We start from the raw sequence: 16,093 nt of genomic DNA on the forward strand, positions 1-16,093 counted from the left end.
AGAAAGCAAAACACCACAGACAAATCCACAGAAGAGTAATAGAAGCACGCACCTCCATTGTGAAATGACAAATTTCCTAGGAGTCCCACAAATACTTTCAGAAGTGCTGATATGCCAACAGTAATACTTTTTATGAACTACTTCTTCAGGAAACTTTAGTAGAAAATTACAGTGTTAATTGACAAAGTCTCCCCCTACCGCTCCCAGTGATACGCACACACACACCACAGGAGAGGAAGAACACTTACATTAAAATCATGCCAGTAAAAGCCACTACCAGGGAATCCAGAGTCATCTTAAAACACAGGAGTGTGACGTGACTAACCAGCTGCAGCTGCCTTCGCAATGAATGGAGCAAACAAACAGTAATTTTCCTGTGGCATACACCCACGGCAACCAGCACACTACCAGCTCGGGGCCTCGTGAGCTAGCCCACACCTTTGCGTGTAAGTGCCCACCTCACCAGTTCTCACCCTTGTGTAAGGTCACAGAAGCTTTTAACATCTGTAACACCAGGACCAACATGAGTGCTGGTGCCTCAGCCCTTTAACAAGCAGCTTTTCTCTACACCTGCCTGTAACAGCTCACCTGCTGAAGTGAGAGACTGTGCCTCCATTCCAGCCAATCCATGTCTCGGGTCACTGTCCTTCAGCAAGATCATACCAAATGCCAGTACTCGATGGGAACAACAAAAGCTGTCATCAACAGTAACTTCAGAGTTTTAATTAGGAAGTCTTTAACAGATCATCCGAAATTTTGATTGGCATTCATCTAAATGTTACAGTAATTTTGAGCAGATTTTAGATCAGGGGTCCTCAAACTTTTAACCACGGGGCCGGCATGCGGATGAAGTGGCAGGCAGTCATCTGCGGCTGCTTGGCTTCCCCCCTCTCCAACCCCCGGCAGGGGGGGTCTGTAAATACCGGGGGGCGGATTGAGGACCCTGGGGGGCCGTATCCGGCGCGCAGGCCGTAGTTTGAGGACCCCTGTTTTAGATTATGAAAATTCATTACATTCAGCATAGAACAACTGCACTGTAAATTATTAATCCAGCCCTGAGCTGGAGCATTAAACAAGTACAGTCAACTTCTGAAGACAGTATTAATCCTGGAGTTACATTTTCCATCAGTGCATTGCTTCAAACAGCTGTCACTTAACTTTTCCCAGAATCTCTGCTCCTGAATTTTCACCTCAATAGTACCAGCCAGAAGCCCAAAACAACCAGCTAATTTGTGTCTGGCCTCACCAGTGAAAGCCTTCAATACACCCCATCTCAGGCTCTTAGATCTAGGATCTTCTTTTGGCATCAACCATTTTGCAGAAGTGAAAACTGAAGGTATTTAGATAAATGACAATGTCAGCTGCCCCACAGGAATGGATTGCACAAAGATGGGCAGCAAGACTATGTGTGCTACTTTATTCATAGCCATAGCTACTTTGCCACGTATTCCCTTTAAGTTATTTTATTTTTTAAGTTAGATCAACCATCAAGAATCCTTGACCCAGAAACTATTAAATCCCCCCTCCCAAAACCAGCCGCATGCAGCTCTCTTGGGAACTCAGAATCTGACTTGCGCCCGGAAATGCATCTGCTTTGTAGCGTTGTTACGCATTCCTGTCTTGAGCATCCACTTTGACTTCATCCTCTGCAGGTACTGCATATCACGCTGCTGAGCAAAGACTGCCCCTTCAGAAAGAGAGGAGGAAGAGAAAGGGGGTAAGTGTCTGTAAGCTTACTTACTACTTACATACAAACCAGCTAACCTGTCCATTTACATCAGCAGTTAGCTATACGTTTTCCTTCCCATACTGCTATAATTCTTTACACTTTTCTCTTGGGAAATGCCAGTTCCCCCTATGAATACCCATGACTCTGATTAAGGGCAACAGTTATTTTGCATTCCAGTGTATGATTCTTTTATTTCAAAAGTGGATATAGATCACGTCACTGCTTTCCAACTTGAAAAGTATTCTAACTGTCAAAGAATGGTTTATGTTGCCTTAATAAATAGCAAGAGTAGCGGTTTTGACAGGCAGAAACCAACAAATCTTAGGAAGTCACCAAATATCAAACACACACATGCTGATGAACTGAAAGGCTTGCACAAAGCTGCAATGGATTTTAGACACAACTTCCTGTCACTTATTTTGCTTGGATGTCAGGAATGAAAGGGGACTGAGTGGAAGACAAACAACTGCATAAAACCCCACAAATGTGAAACAAAATTGACCTATTTTAATTGTACAGTAACGACATCCTAGAACCTCCTCTGCAAAAAAGCCACAGTCACTTACCTGTCTGACTTGTCCAGCCCAAAGCTCTGTACTGCTGCAACACCCGACCCACTGCTTTCTTATTTTTCGCAACAGCCACCGCTCTTGACAGACCAAACCGTTGCTTGTAGTATCTCATCAAAGAACGATGACCCACCCTTGCACCTGTTGAGAGGAGGGGACATCTTACTACGCATAATGAAGCAGCTTCTGAAATGTAGTATTCAAGCACACCGTGAAAACTGTGGAAAATCCCTATGCTAAGAAATGCTTTTAGAAGGCTCAGAAGCTAAAAACTTTTAGGACTACTAGGACCTTGATTTAAATACTTTAAGAGCTGCTGTACTGCACTCTACCTTGAAGGAAAAAAACCCAAAGAGTGCTGTTGTTCAAGAGGGCCTTAGCTTAGATAACAAACAGGCAGCTTTCAGAACAGCACGTTTTAATTAGGAGAATGACTAGAGGCAGTGCTGTTTCAAGTGACCAGGGAAGTAACTTGCTGACATTCAGGAAATCTTCTGTAACTGTATAGTTGGCAGTACTTTTCAGAATGAAAGGGCTGAGGTCCACTCACACAAAAACCACTAAAAGAAACAAATACACAAAAAAAACCCAAAACAACACGGAAATAAAAATCCAAGCAAGAGTGTCAAATGCTACACACTGCAAGAGTACATTGTTTAAATAATTTAGTTTTACTGAACTAGTTTACTAAATTAGTTTCTGGCTGCCTCTCTGCAAAAAAACCTGCGCTAGATTACCTAAGTTACAGCCTCTCCAAGTTGCACTATGAAGCATGGAAACTCTTGGAGTATACCATGAGAGTCACGTTAATGAAGAGGTGAAGTGGGCAAAGGCACCCCCTGCCTCAGTCCACAAATACATTCATGCTGAAGAAGTGGAACTACCTGTGAGTGAGAATAATGGAAGGCGAGGCCAAGACCCCAAAGACCCTTAGATGCAAAATTACATTCTCCCTTGCCATAGGAAACCCCTTACAGTGATGACCTACACTGCAGGTAATGGCTGCAGCTGTGAGAAATAGAGAGAAAGCACATCATAACACAAATCTTACGCCTACCTGATGGAAGGATCAGCTCCATAGTGTCATCATCATAATCCAACTCTCTCTCTGCTGGGCGCTCTCCAGACACCTCCATATCTTCCCCATCCTTGTGATCAGGGTAACTGCTCCTGTGGAAGAGCAGCAGTACATGGTTTATACATGGCCAGCAGCTACAGCTATCCAGACCCATTACACAGAAAAACTGCTATGCACAGCTACAGCAAGCCACAAACATTGTCACGTGTCATCTGCTTTAGTTTGGGAGTTCTTCCCAGTAGCACCCTGCCCTGAACAGATACCCAAGACAAGGGCCACTCTTCCTGCCCCTGTCCTATAACTCAGCACGGCTCTCCTGCTGCACATGTAACAGCGACTTCTGGCGAAAAGCCACCACTGTGCAGCCCAGCAGCTCTGCACAGCTGCTGAACGAGCGCTCAGAGAAGCTCCGCTAAATCCACCTGTCACCATAATAGGAGGTATTTCTGACCAAACTGAACTCATCTTAGGATAAGTTACAGGAAGCTCAACCAGAGGCCTCTGAATCACAGCAGTCCTGTTTAACTCCAGCTACTTAAAAAAATTAAAAATCCACAGGAGGTATTAAGCCCACAATCCATCTAAAAAGTAATGGAAAAGACAGAAATACCCTTTCATGGTCTCTTCTGGTGCACTGGAATCTACACTCAGTAACAGCAAACACACAAAACAATTCAAAACATATTTTTATGTAGGACTGGTATTAAGTGGTCACAGGAGAGGAGAACCAATCGTGTTTATTTTTACCTAGAAAAGTGGTCAACCAGCTATGCAAAATAAGCATCAGAACCAGAAACGGGCTAACTTTTAAGAATAAGTAATAGTTTCTGATGCAATATTCAACCGTCCTTTTGTCTGTCCCCATCTGTGCTCCACTCAAAGAAAAGCATCCTCACCTAAAATCATAGAAGTCTGCAAATTCCAAGGCAGCATCTCCATCTGTGAAGAGTTTGCAGTGGCTTTTATCATTCATGTGAGCCTGCACTGCTTCTGTAGAGTAGAAGGATTTCCCTTTCTCGTTGCACCAGATGCAGATTTTCCCAACACCAACTTTCTCTCCTGCGGAAAACACTGACACTTTTACTGGCCTGAATAGAGCCCCCCTAGTCAATAATGAACATTCCTCTAATGTACGCCTCCTAGCTCGCAGAGAGACAGAGGAAGAGCCTTGAGCCTTGCATTTCCAGAAAAGCCCTGCTGTTCCTATGCCTTGACCATACGGCTCCACCAGGGACAAGTCTGTGCATTCAAAGATTTCTTATGACAAGATATGGATCATTATGTACTCTCAATAACAAATTTCATATGAACAATACAGTTTTTTATCTATTACTCCAAAGTTATTTTGTTTGCATCATTATTTGTAGACATCCAAGAAGGTATTTTTTTTTCAGCTTTTAGCTCTCTTATAAGTATCATAAACCAGTAAGGCAAATACTTGTGACTCATTAGTAGGGTACACAGTCCATATGCACACATCAGCAACAGTGTTGTCCTAAATTTCATATTAGCTGAACGACCTTCTCAACGTTAGAAAATTACATGAGACCTACAGGGTACATGACCACATGTTTGATCAATGGGGTTTTCTCCCACTCTCCCCTGAAAGCCTGTGGTCTGTTCATGATCAGAATAAGGAACTAGACAGCACTCAGATTTTACACACACCCCCCCCCCCCCAAACATTTAAAGTCATATCCAAGTGAAAATAAGCAATAACAGTATATAATTATCCTGACCAAAAATCAGAGAACATTCACAGGCATACCCAGGTACTGGATTAGTCCTCTCAGATCCACAAGGTACTCTATGTCTGGAATGAAGAAACTGTGAGCTTTCGTCATATGGGCCACATTTTTTGTGAGAGATCTTGAGTGGTGGGGACAGAACAAGCAGTCCGTGACTGGGATGGCCCCAACAGCAGCAGTGCTTTCAGCTTCTGCCTGCTCCTCCTCTTCTCCTACACTTTCCATCTCTTCAGAGCCGATGTCTTCATCAGAATCCATGTCTTCCCAGTCTTTTAAAGGAAGTTTAAAAAAATATTTATGTGTATGATTACTTCTCCCAAGCAAAATAAGTCCTGATTAAGTTAGAAAAAGCTATAGACAATATTGCATTTTCTATTCTTACAGCGAAGTGCCACACAGTCACTTCCAGGTGTAAGAATACACCATTTCCAGTAAAAGACATCTGCACAGCAAAGCCTGTCTGCTCATAAAAAAAGTGCACAGTTCCACTATTTCCCACCCTCTCTCCATTTTCTCAGCTATTGAAACTTTATTGCTGTTTTGAAGCCTTAAATTTAATTCACCACAGCACAAGAACACAAGTATGGCTCATTAAAAACAATACAACTCTGTCAGAATCATGAAAATACTCATTTCCAGCAGAGACTCAGCAGTGAGGGAAAACACTCCTGTTTACACATACATTGTCAACAACAGAGAAAAACAAAACCAGCTGTCACAGATACACTATGTTACATTATATGTTAGTAATACCAAGATATACTAATTATTTTACACATTTGCAAGATTACTGCAGAGCTCATTAATGGATAGATGAACCAGCAATCTGATTATACTGCTAGAGGGGTCTAGAAATCTTTAAGGAGTTCAGATCCAGTGCAGTGAGCATTTCCCAGTACTCTGTTCGTACTGGTCCCCTTCCAACTGCCATGCGCACAGTGTTTGAGAACAGGGAACACAATGCTCTCCAGTGTTGTAGGTGGCTAATTAGAGATCTCTGCTATAGGATGTAGTTTAACAATTTCAAAAGCCTGACACTGAATTAACAGGCAACATTCCTGAACAAACACTTAAAAGAAAAATCAACACTCAGAAACCTACTGAGATTTCAGCATTACAATTTATGACTAACACATTAATACAAAACAGTGCATGCTAGCTCCTTCTTTAGATGCCGAGATGCATGTTGAGAGATATAAGTTTCTTCTCCTGTAGAACAGAGTCCCTGAATTGCAAATGAAATTTCACCAGCACAAAACTGCTGTAACAGATGTAGCAATGTGACTCAACGGTTTCAGTAATGAAGCTGGCATGGTATCGTCCCACTTCATTCACACCTGTCCCCTTGCTGCAGTTTAATCACCCCATTCAACTGCTCCCATAGATGCATTTGGGGCTGCACTGTAAACTACAGCACTGAAAGCATCCATGTTAAGAATAACCTTTTTACAGGAATTCTGAAGCTCTAATCTTTTCAGTTGTCCACTTTGCAGGCTCACCTCCAGCAAGGAGCTGTATCCACACAAGTGGCGAGGATGAAGCAGCACAAACAGGTGGTACGAGTGGCAACTCTTAAACCAATTTTGATATAGATCAGGGGTCCTCAAACTTTTTAACCAGGGGGCTGGTGTGCAGATGAAGTGGCAGGCAGTCATCTGCGGCTGCTTGGTTTACTCCCCCAACCCCTGGCAGGGGGGTCTGTAAATACCGGGGGGCGGACTGAGGACCCTGGGGGGCCGTATCTGGTCCGCAGACTGTAGTTTGAGGACCCCTGATATAGATGCTGACAGCCTGAGAAGCTATGTCACACAGTGTCAGGCTAAGGAGCAAACTTTCTCCTCTGGTCTTGAAGGACAGATTAAAGAAAAATCAACACTTCAACAGATAAGTGACTGATGGGACAACAGCAAAAGATCATGAGTGGATTTCAGTTCATCTATTTTGCAGAAGAAGTTTTAGGGTAACCTTTTATGTTAGACTTTGTTAAAGGAAACTTCTGGAATTTTACGTTGGAAATAGTGTTCATATTAGTAACACTGAACCTTCAGACACATTAGTATCTTGTCCAGCTGGCAGTTCAGACACTAACAGAGTCCTTGGCTGCAAGCATGGGCCAACCGCCAACCTTAACTCCTTTGTTAAGTTGAAAATTTAACCAACAGAAAGACCTTTTGTGATAGAAAATGCTGTACTACTACAGAAATAGGAGGAGACTTTAACACAAAACCAGCAACGACGTAGCTTACCCCAAGCCATCTCTTGTCAGTATGGTTACCGCCTTACCTTCTTCCACATCCTCTTCTTCCTCTGCTTGTTGTTTGGCCAGCTTCTTTGCTTGCTGTTCAAACCACTGTAGCCGTGGAGGTTTTTCCGATCGTTCTCTACTCTGCAATAAGCTGGCGCTTTCTGTAGAAACCAGAGAGCTACTTGTATTACTAGGAGGTAAAGGTGTCTTCTTTGGAGACGAAGACGGCTGAGCTCTGATGGCTTGCTGAATAGCTGTGTTCATTTCATCTTTGTTTACACCCTCTGGGGCCAGCCCCTTTTCCAGGTTCTTTTCATTTAATATTTTTACTTTCTTGCTGACAGCTTCAACAGCTTTCTTCTCCAGCTCCAGGTGCTTCTTGGACTTTAAGTGATTCTCATAGGCATTGAAGTTAGAGAATCTCTTGCTGCAAACTGTGCAGTAAGTGGCAGTGATTTTGTTCTGCTCCTCTGCTACTGCTCTCTGTGCTAGAACTCTCTCTTCAAAATTCTCAGCAGTGACAGGAGGCATGTCAGCAACCTTACGCTTCAGGTTGTATCTATGCCAGTCAGTTTTGTAATGGGCACGCTGAATGTCGGCATCCTTGAAAGCCACACGGCAAGTAATACAAGTGTAGGTTGCCATTACTGGAAAGTGAGAAAAAAAATAACCGTTATGCTAACAAAGATAAGTAACAGCCACAAAAAAAATCCCCAGACACAACATCCTGACAGCACCCATGTAAAGCAGCATTGAGACAAGACAGTTCTTGCACAGAATTAAATTTTGTAAACATGCTGTTTGCTAATGCTGGTGTTATGTACTAGAAGGAGTAAAAGAAAATATAAACGACTTTGATACGGTTATCAGAGATAACTCGTACCACAGGAGATCTGAACATCCCAGCTCTGGACCCAGCACACACTGTGCTTGCCAGGGTTCAGACACAGAATGAGTATTCCCAGCCCTAGCAGCAGTACTTCAAAAGCTCTGCAATTTTTACTGAAGATCAGACACTAAAGGTTCTTGTCAAGTGTGTGTTCTGCCGACTACAGGCTTCTGAGGAGATTAGTGATTGCTACAAAAAAAGGGCAGGAAGGGAAATCCTGCTTTCATGCCTATTTTCCACTTTCCACAGCCTTATCAAATAGAAAAAAAAAAAAAAGGTTACCACATTTAAAAAATAAAACCCCCTCAGCTATCTGGAGCAGCACAAGTACTGTCAACAACACTTTACCCCAAAGTACTGTGAATCTGGAGACACAGTCAGTCATGCCTAGATCTCGTGCTTGAAACCACTGCTACTACTGGTCTTCCTCTATGCTCCACCGTGTAGTTGAGCTGCGTTATCGGGGCTGCCATAGGACTACTAGACGGCAGTGACCTGTAACTGATGTCGCCCTTTCCAAAGCCACTCATTTCCTTTCTTTTCAGTGCTTAATGAAAGTTAACCTTTCTAAGCAAAGCTGATGGAATCTCTTGAACGCTTCAAAAGCAAAGAGCAAAAAAACCATGTTCTAACTGGAGAGCACTAAAGCCACCCCCATGTTTTAACCAATTTAGAAAACCTATAGTTTAATCTGGAAAAAAAAAAAAAAGAGAAATAAGACATCAGGAGGAGGGGGTCTGAAAGCAGGTGGAGGAACAACAGCTCCTCCCAGAACCTACCAACAAGGAGGAGCAGTTGTGAAAGACACAAATACACAGAGAACTGAAAGGTATTTTATGAAATGCTTGTTCCCTGGAAGAACTGGACTCCTCATTCACTGTTTGCGCTATCTGTAATCCTACAGGGACAGAAGATATGTTAACAGAAAATAAAAAACACACTATTTTATTTGAAACACCGTAAGCATCCATTCAGTATAACAGATGCTTTTTGTCTGAGAGGAAAATGTATTCTCTGCTCACTGATGGATCTCGATTGTGCTCTGAAACATTTCCCTCCCACCTGCAGAGCTGCCTATCCCTTTCCTAGCCCCCAAGCAAGTATTTTACTGCCACAAACCAAATGACGCAGAATCACGTTTGCTATTAATCGCAACCCCCTTGCAGAAACCTCGAAGACTGAACAGTTTGATCTGGTCTATTACAGGTAGACAGCAGCTACGCACTAGACTACCCTCAGGTTGATTAAAAAAAAACAAAACAAAAACCAACAACAAAACAACAACCAAAAAAACAGATCAGAAGAAGAGGTACGCCGATGAGAGCATCCAAAACCATCACCCTTCATATATGACCATGAAGTGAAGAAGCAACATTCACAATTCGAGCTGCATAACGTACAAAAAGCAGAAAAAGTGCAAAAAGCAGCTGCAACCAGCCCTTCCCACTGCCCACGCGCATTATCACTCCCAATTTTAACCGACCAAATCAAAGCACTGCCCCTTCCCCTGCGTGGGGCTCTGGAAAACCAAACCTGAGGCGCTCGCAAGCCCCCAGCCCGGGCACAGCCGCGCCCGCGCAGAGCCGCCCCCCCGCCCAGGGCCCGTCACGGCCTCGGCTGCTTCCACCTGAACTCGGGCCGAGGCGGTGTCCGCAATGCTGACACAAGACCGAGGGGCCTGGCTGACAGGCAGGCGCTTACCCTGCGGACACCAGAAGCCACCGCACAACTTAAACCCGAGGGGAGAAAGCAATAATAATAGATTAAACCCCAGAAGGGGCGCGGGCGGAAGCCGCGAACCTTCGGGCCGCTGAGACGTGGCCAGTCAGGCCTGACAGAGAGGCTCCGCCATGAGGGACCGCGACCGACCGGCCGGGCCGCGCCCTCCCCGCCACCCCCGCGGAGCCGTGCCGTGCCGTGCCGCCCACCGCCCTCCGCAGGACCGCCGCCACCGCCGTGCCGCGCACCTGCCGCCCGCGGGGCCAGGCCTCCCGCGCCGCCGCCGCCAGCAGGAAGTCCCGCACGGCGCCAGGCGGGAAGGGCGCCAGGCAGGAAGGGCGGGGCTGCCCCGCCGCCGCCGCGCCCGCCCCCTAGCGACGCGGAGGCTCCGCAGCGCCGCCTGCTCGCTCCGCCGGCGGGCCCGCGGGGGCAGCGCCCCGGCCCCCAGCGCTGTAATCCCATACCACGTTATTGGGGGGATCTCATGTGAATCCAGTTATGTAAGTGGGGCAAATACATTATACTATTCCCAGACTAGTCCCATGATACTGTTGTCCGGTGTCATCATTCAATAGTGTCCAACAGTATTATTAATTCCTTCTTAATTAAATTTGGCTTATTATTTCCAAACAAGTATTTACTGAATTTCAGGAAAAAAATTCTTTAGAGGATATGTTAAAAAATAATCAGGTGCCAAATGTATTCCAAATTTTTTAAGTGCTGTCAGTCCTATTTTCTGAACACTCTTCAAAAGAAAATGAGAACCATTGATCCCACTCCCAGTAAGTTAAAATAGAACAACAACATTTCAAACAGGTGCTGACTGGATTACTAAAAGTGAGCTTTAAATGAAACTCAATGACTGTCAGTAATTTCCAAAGCTCAGTAATACCTTTAGGTATCTCAACATGAAAGATGCAGTACTTACCCCCTTATAATTAAGGGTTAACTCTTAATAAATAAGAGGGTTAACTCTTAGAGATAAGTCTTGGGGATAAGTCTTAGGGTTAAATCTTAAGGTTCAGTCTTAGGTTTAAGTCTCAGTGTTAAGTCTTAGGGATAAATCCTTGGGTTAAGTCTTAAAATTTAAGTCTTAAGGTTAAGCCTTAGGGGGCACCGCCGCCCCGGTCTGTGCAGGGGTAACGCAGCGTGGGGGGCTGCGGGCAGGAGCGGAGCCCGGTCCCTGCGGGAGGAGAGCAGCGGAGCTCCCTTCGAGGGCTTGTTTGTTTGTTTGTTTGTGGTTTCTGCTTTATTTTTGGGGGGTGGATGGGTATTTTCCCCTATTTTGGGAACAAACGAAGCATTAGCTATGATGAAAGATAAAAACTAACACGCATTTATTAAATGGTTTTACAAACAATCAATATAATAATTCCATGTTTACAAAATAGTAATCACGCTAGGTAAAGTGCTGCAAAATACTTTTAAATAAAGACATTTTGTAATTTTCCAGTTTCTGGTTACCCAGGTTGGTGTTGCTCACAGACCGTTACGCTGCTCGTGCTGTGAAGAGACACAGAGACTACGGGAAATTTGTTCAGAAGGCTTAAACAGTCCGGGAAAAGTGCAAAATGAACAAAAAACAAGTAAAACTAGTATTTCTTCAGATCCTATTACTTTGGATTAAAAGACTTCCCCTCCTCTGCATAGACTTTTGCCCCCCCCCCCCCCCCCCCCCAACAAGCTGAGGAGTGGTAAGCAGGTGTGTGGGACCCACGTGCGAAAGCCCCATGTTGCTGCTTTTCCGCTGGATGTGACACACCTAAAGGCCACGGATCCAGTGGCAATCGCTCCGCCTGCACTAACGCCAGGGGAAATTTGCCGAGCACAAAGGACTGAACAGCATCCCACGGACCCTGTCCTGACACATCGTTTTCTTCCAGCACGGATATATGACGCGGCCAACTGCAAAGCGAGGGAGGGTGAGCGCTTCAACCACGCTACTGCGAAAATACACAGCATCCTCAATGTACTGGCAGGTAAGAGCATGCCAGATAGTGCAGGCAGTGCTGATCCCACGGCAAGATCACGCTGTGTTACCCCACGGCACTTGCTCACACGTCCACACGCTGATCGATGCCCTCTGCACTGCCCGTACTGCCCTTTGACTGGAAATTGAAGGCAAGCAGGCTTTCCACGGAACAAATGCACATTTCCAAGCTACATCCTACCTCATACATAGCTTGCCTTTCCTCCTACCCGTGTATTCAGTTTTGGAAGATGGGAAGGTGACGACAGTGCTCGATAGGAAAGATGCTGTGGGCCACTGTGACAGGAATTTTTAAGTAACTGCTATTTTGTGGCTGCTGCTAGAATACAACAAAATGAAGGTTTCCTGAGGGATTTCCAACTGAAGGCAACATGGAAGGGTTGCACAAAGGAGAGAAATGTTTTCTTTGTGTTTTGCTGTCAAACTGCTGGCAGTGGAATGTATCATGTCCAAGCAAAGTGATTCTTTCATGCAGTTGTTTAGGAGGAAGAGGTAATATCCTGCAGAAAATTAAGCATCTTTCCACTACCTGCAGAAGAATATTGAATGTTACAGAATTACCTCTTTCCATTAAACAGTACTTAGGGGCTTGAATAGAATCAACTACCACAAGAACAGAAAAAAAAAATATCTAACGACACTCAAATAAGCAATTATGCCCCTAAACTTGAACAAATTGCATGTTCAAGTTTTGCTTTGTTTTTCTTTTTGGGGAAAAAAAAAAAAAAAAAAGAAACTCTTACTGGAGAAAAACTGGATCTAGTTTTCTATCTTGAAACCAGAAAATGGATCATTTACAAAAAGTCCAAGAAACTCCTCCAACTGCTTTTCCTTCTTGATCTAATCTATTATTCTAGACGAGTGCCCCTGCATTACGTACTTCATAAAACAACAATAAAGTGCATGCTGTTATAATGCCACGATTGACAGCCAGCTAGTCTGTCCTGTCAATCCGCTCCAGAAAAGCCTGTGAAGGACTGCTCCCTCCCTCCCACCTCTCCCTGTCCCGCAGCCTGCTTCCCTTCCCGGCACCAGTACTCCTGTACAAGGAACAAGGAAGCACACAGTTGTTTGTGTGCCTTACAGTTTCATCAACAAATTGGAAGTTGTACTCTTCTAAGTGGATAGATTGTCCTAAACATGCAGCAAGGAAATGAGGCTTTTAACTCATCTGAGAAATTTAAATGGCCTTTAAACTTACTGATTTTCCAGCAAAAGCTTCTTTTATTTTTGGTTTGGTTTTGTGTTTTTGTTCTGTTTTGTTTTGTTTTGTTTTGTTTTCCCAAATGAGAAGGACAGACTGTGGGAAGCTAAAATGGAAACTTAGTGACCAATGCTGTGGAAGTGATGTGGCCATGTTTTTTAATCATTTCCAGAAACTTGCTTTTAATGTTAAAATGTATTTCAAAAACTGCATCTTGTGGGTGCTATATCCAGCATCCACTTACTTCATAATGGATTTGATAAATGAAGGCACAGGCTCACGTTTTTTACAGGAAAAGGACAGCAAACACGGTCAATATGCATTACTGACACAAAAGCACAAGCAACGATAAAGGTAGTGTCAAAAATTCTCAGCATCTTTCTTTTTTACTATACTCTTTTTGGCCATCTGCCTATTTTTTCACCTCAAAAGGAAAAAAAAATGGAATTAATTTTGAACACAGGCTTACCTACACATATATGTTAGTGGAAGGTTTTTATACTCTGTTGCTGTACTTTCTGAGGGTCCTAGATGACAGTATTCACCTCTTCAAATGCCAGTAAATGGAAAATGACTTTAGTAGTAGTAGCAGCTGACATGGTCCCTCAACTTTGCTAATGGTTTACATCACATTACAAAAACTAGCTTTACTTCTTCCTATGTGTTTGATTACTACCTCTTGATATTAGAATTCAATTTTGTCACAGGTGAACAAAAAAGCCCTAGAAAAAGTTAAATCAGTTACCTGCTTAATCCCATGCCACTCACTCAGCATGTCTGGAGTTTAAACTGGCAAACAATTTAAACAAGTTCTTTGTTTGTTCTAAATTACATGCCAAGAAGAAGACTGTGAGTGTCTTCTACAGCAAATGACCTCACCAAATACTTTTAAGTATCTTTAAAATATTCAGCTTGCAACACAACTTTTGTTGCAAGTGATGGCAGCTGTCCTGGGGAAAAAAAACCCAAACCCCACAGAATCTTGAATTAATGAAGTGGTATCTAAAAAAAGTGGGTTTTGGGTTTTTTTTAACTCTCTAACCTCTATTCCAAACAATTACTATCCACACCTGCTCCCAAAAAGGTTGCTTGGGTTAGATGATATATCAACTTGTAAAAATAAAAAGGTGTTGGCTGACTTCACATGGGCAATACTGCCAAGGACCAGACTCTATCAAGGAACACAGCAGGTGGTCAGTCAAATAGCATGCCACTTTACAACTCTACAAGCCTAAAACAGCAAAAACCTTGGAAATGCATCGCCATATCCAAAATAATTCAAAGGTTTTAAGTATGAAATCAAATTCTTTGATAGTGTTCCACACATACTTAAACTAGAGTTGTGTTGGTTAATGTGTTTCATATTTAGTAGATGTGCTATACGTAATGCTAACTCATGGATTCACACTTTTCAGCATGACTGAAGGAGGTGAGATTTAGTTAATCTCATTGCAATCCTGTGGCAATTTACCCTCGCCGTGTGAATCATTGATTTTATCACACGGTTGGCAACCAAGAATAAATAAACTGCCAATGTTAAAAATTTGGCTCAGGACCCCAAAATGCATGGTTGGCAAAAAGATAAAAAAAACCCTCTCCCTCAACTCTTGGAACAACTCATCTCCAACACTCACCTGCAACCAAACAGTGAATAGATAATTCATTTCCATGCTATTACATTGAGGTATAACTACCAGAAACACTGAACGATCAGTATCAGCTGATATTTATCCAGTTAATTCACTCTGCATAAGGGAAATTATTACAATACATCTAAAGGAATAGTTAAAGCTTACAGCTCAGAATTTTCCTTTTTTTTTTTTTTTTTTTTTTTTTTTGCATTTGATTTTTTTTGTGTATGTGTTTAATTTCTTCTATGTTACCATCTGCAATTTCCAGGTTAATGACTTCCAAGCAGATTTGAAAGGAAGCCTGAAGACTTTTTCTTTTCCTGGGATTCTGCTTCTTGGCCTTGTGAAAGTCCCAATTCTTTCTCAATCTGCTCAAGCTCAGACTGGTCAAGCAGTTCAAAATCATCAGCTTCTTCTGTGTCTGTCTCCTCGCTCAAACTGGGCACTGCATGTGAGGGAGCTTGCTGTGCCGACTGCAACTGGTCTTTGATGGCAGCAGATACTGCAGCTGCGATGACATCCCCAGCAATTCCACTCATTAAATTAAAGGTTTGGTCACTGGTCAAAGGCAGGGAGAGCCCTGCAGTGGATGGTCTCTCTTTATTCTGTCTGGAAGCATGATCCACCTTGAAGTACGTTTGTTCTTTTCTTCGTTTTTGCTGGATGGGCATACCGATGCTTGAGTCATCATCATCATTTGTTCCGGCACCATTTTCTAAAGAAGGAAATTCTGAAAGATCTCTAGCGAAAGCTTCTTCATGATCACTAGGTCGGTCAAAATCTATTACAGGATTAACAGAAGGAAACAGTGTTAGCAAACATGAAAGGCTTCCCCCAAAAAAGCAGCCAAATATAAAAATGCAGTCAGTAAGTGTTTAAATACATTTACTAATCTATAGACTGGCAGTTTTCTGAAATCTCAATGCAGAGCAGTTTGTGTGACATCTAAAATAAAATGGTTTTGAGGTCGTAAATCAAATACCATAAATCAGCCGGTATTCACCTAACTCACTATTTGAGGAAAATACCTTTTAAACATAGTATCTAGCTGTATATGAAACAACCCATGCAAACCTTTAGCACAGCTAGTTCTAAATATAGCAACCACAGAAAGTCCTAGAATTTATAATGGGACACGAGGTCTCTAAACTCTTTTTTTTCACAATACATATAATTTAGAAATATGTAAGCATGTACAGAAGTATTGCAAGCTTTTAATACACTTTTAGAATAACAAAAAGAATATTTACCTGTTTAATTAAAAATACAAAACCTCTGTAAAGACTTTATT

The 16,093-nt window shown here is 43.0% G+C and overlaps 2 protein-coding genes across 3 annotated transcripts in view; both read right to left on the bottom strand.

The window, feature by feature from the left end:
* Positions 1–703: 703 nt before the first annotated feature.
* On the bottom strand, positions 704–10,304 carry ZNF622 (zinc finger protein 622). Its single transcript, XM_040587995.1, has 7 exons — positions 10,226–10,304; positions 7,408–8,016; positions 5,145–5,393; positions 4,273–4,435; positions 3,356–3,468; positions 2,296–2,439; positions 704–1,687 (listed from the first exon to the last, which is right to left on the bottom strand). Exons 2-7 carry the CDS (start codon positions 8,012–8,014, stop codon positions 1,560–1,562), a joined length of 1,404 nt encoding a protein of 467 aa, XP_040443929.1. The 5' UTR covers positions 8,015–8,016; positions 10,226–10,304; the 3' UTR covers positions 704–1,559.
* A 988-nt stretch (positions 10,305–11,292) lies between these two features.
* The window catches only part of RETREG1 (reticulophagy regulator 1), a 70,154-nt gene continuing 65,353 nt past the window's right edge, over positions 11,293–16,093 (bottom strand). For both annotated transcript variants that reach the window (XM_040587279.1, XM_040587280.1), the window contains exon 9: positions 11,293–15,583. In XM_040587279.1, the coding sequence (XP_040443213.1) occupies positions 15,072–15,583 (512 nt within the window). In that variant the 3' untranslated portion in view covers positions 11,293–15,071. The remainder of the gene's footprint in view (positions 15,584–16,093) is intronic.

This window comes from Falco naumanni, chromosome 3 (genome assembly GCF_017639655.2).
Source record: "Falco naumanni isolate bFalNau1 chromosome 3, bFalNau1.pat, whole genome shotgun sequence".
NCBI classification, from domain to species: Eukaryota; Metazoa; Chordata; class Aves; order Falconiformes; family Falconidae; genus Falco; species Falco naumanni.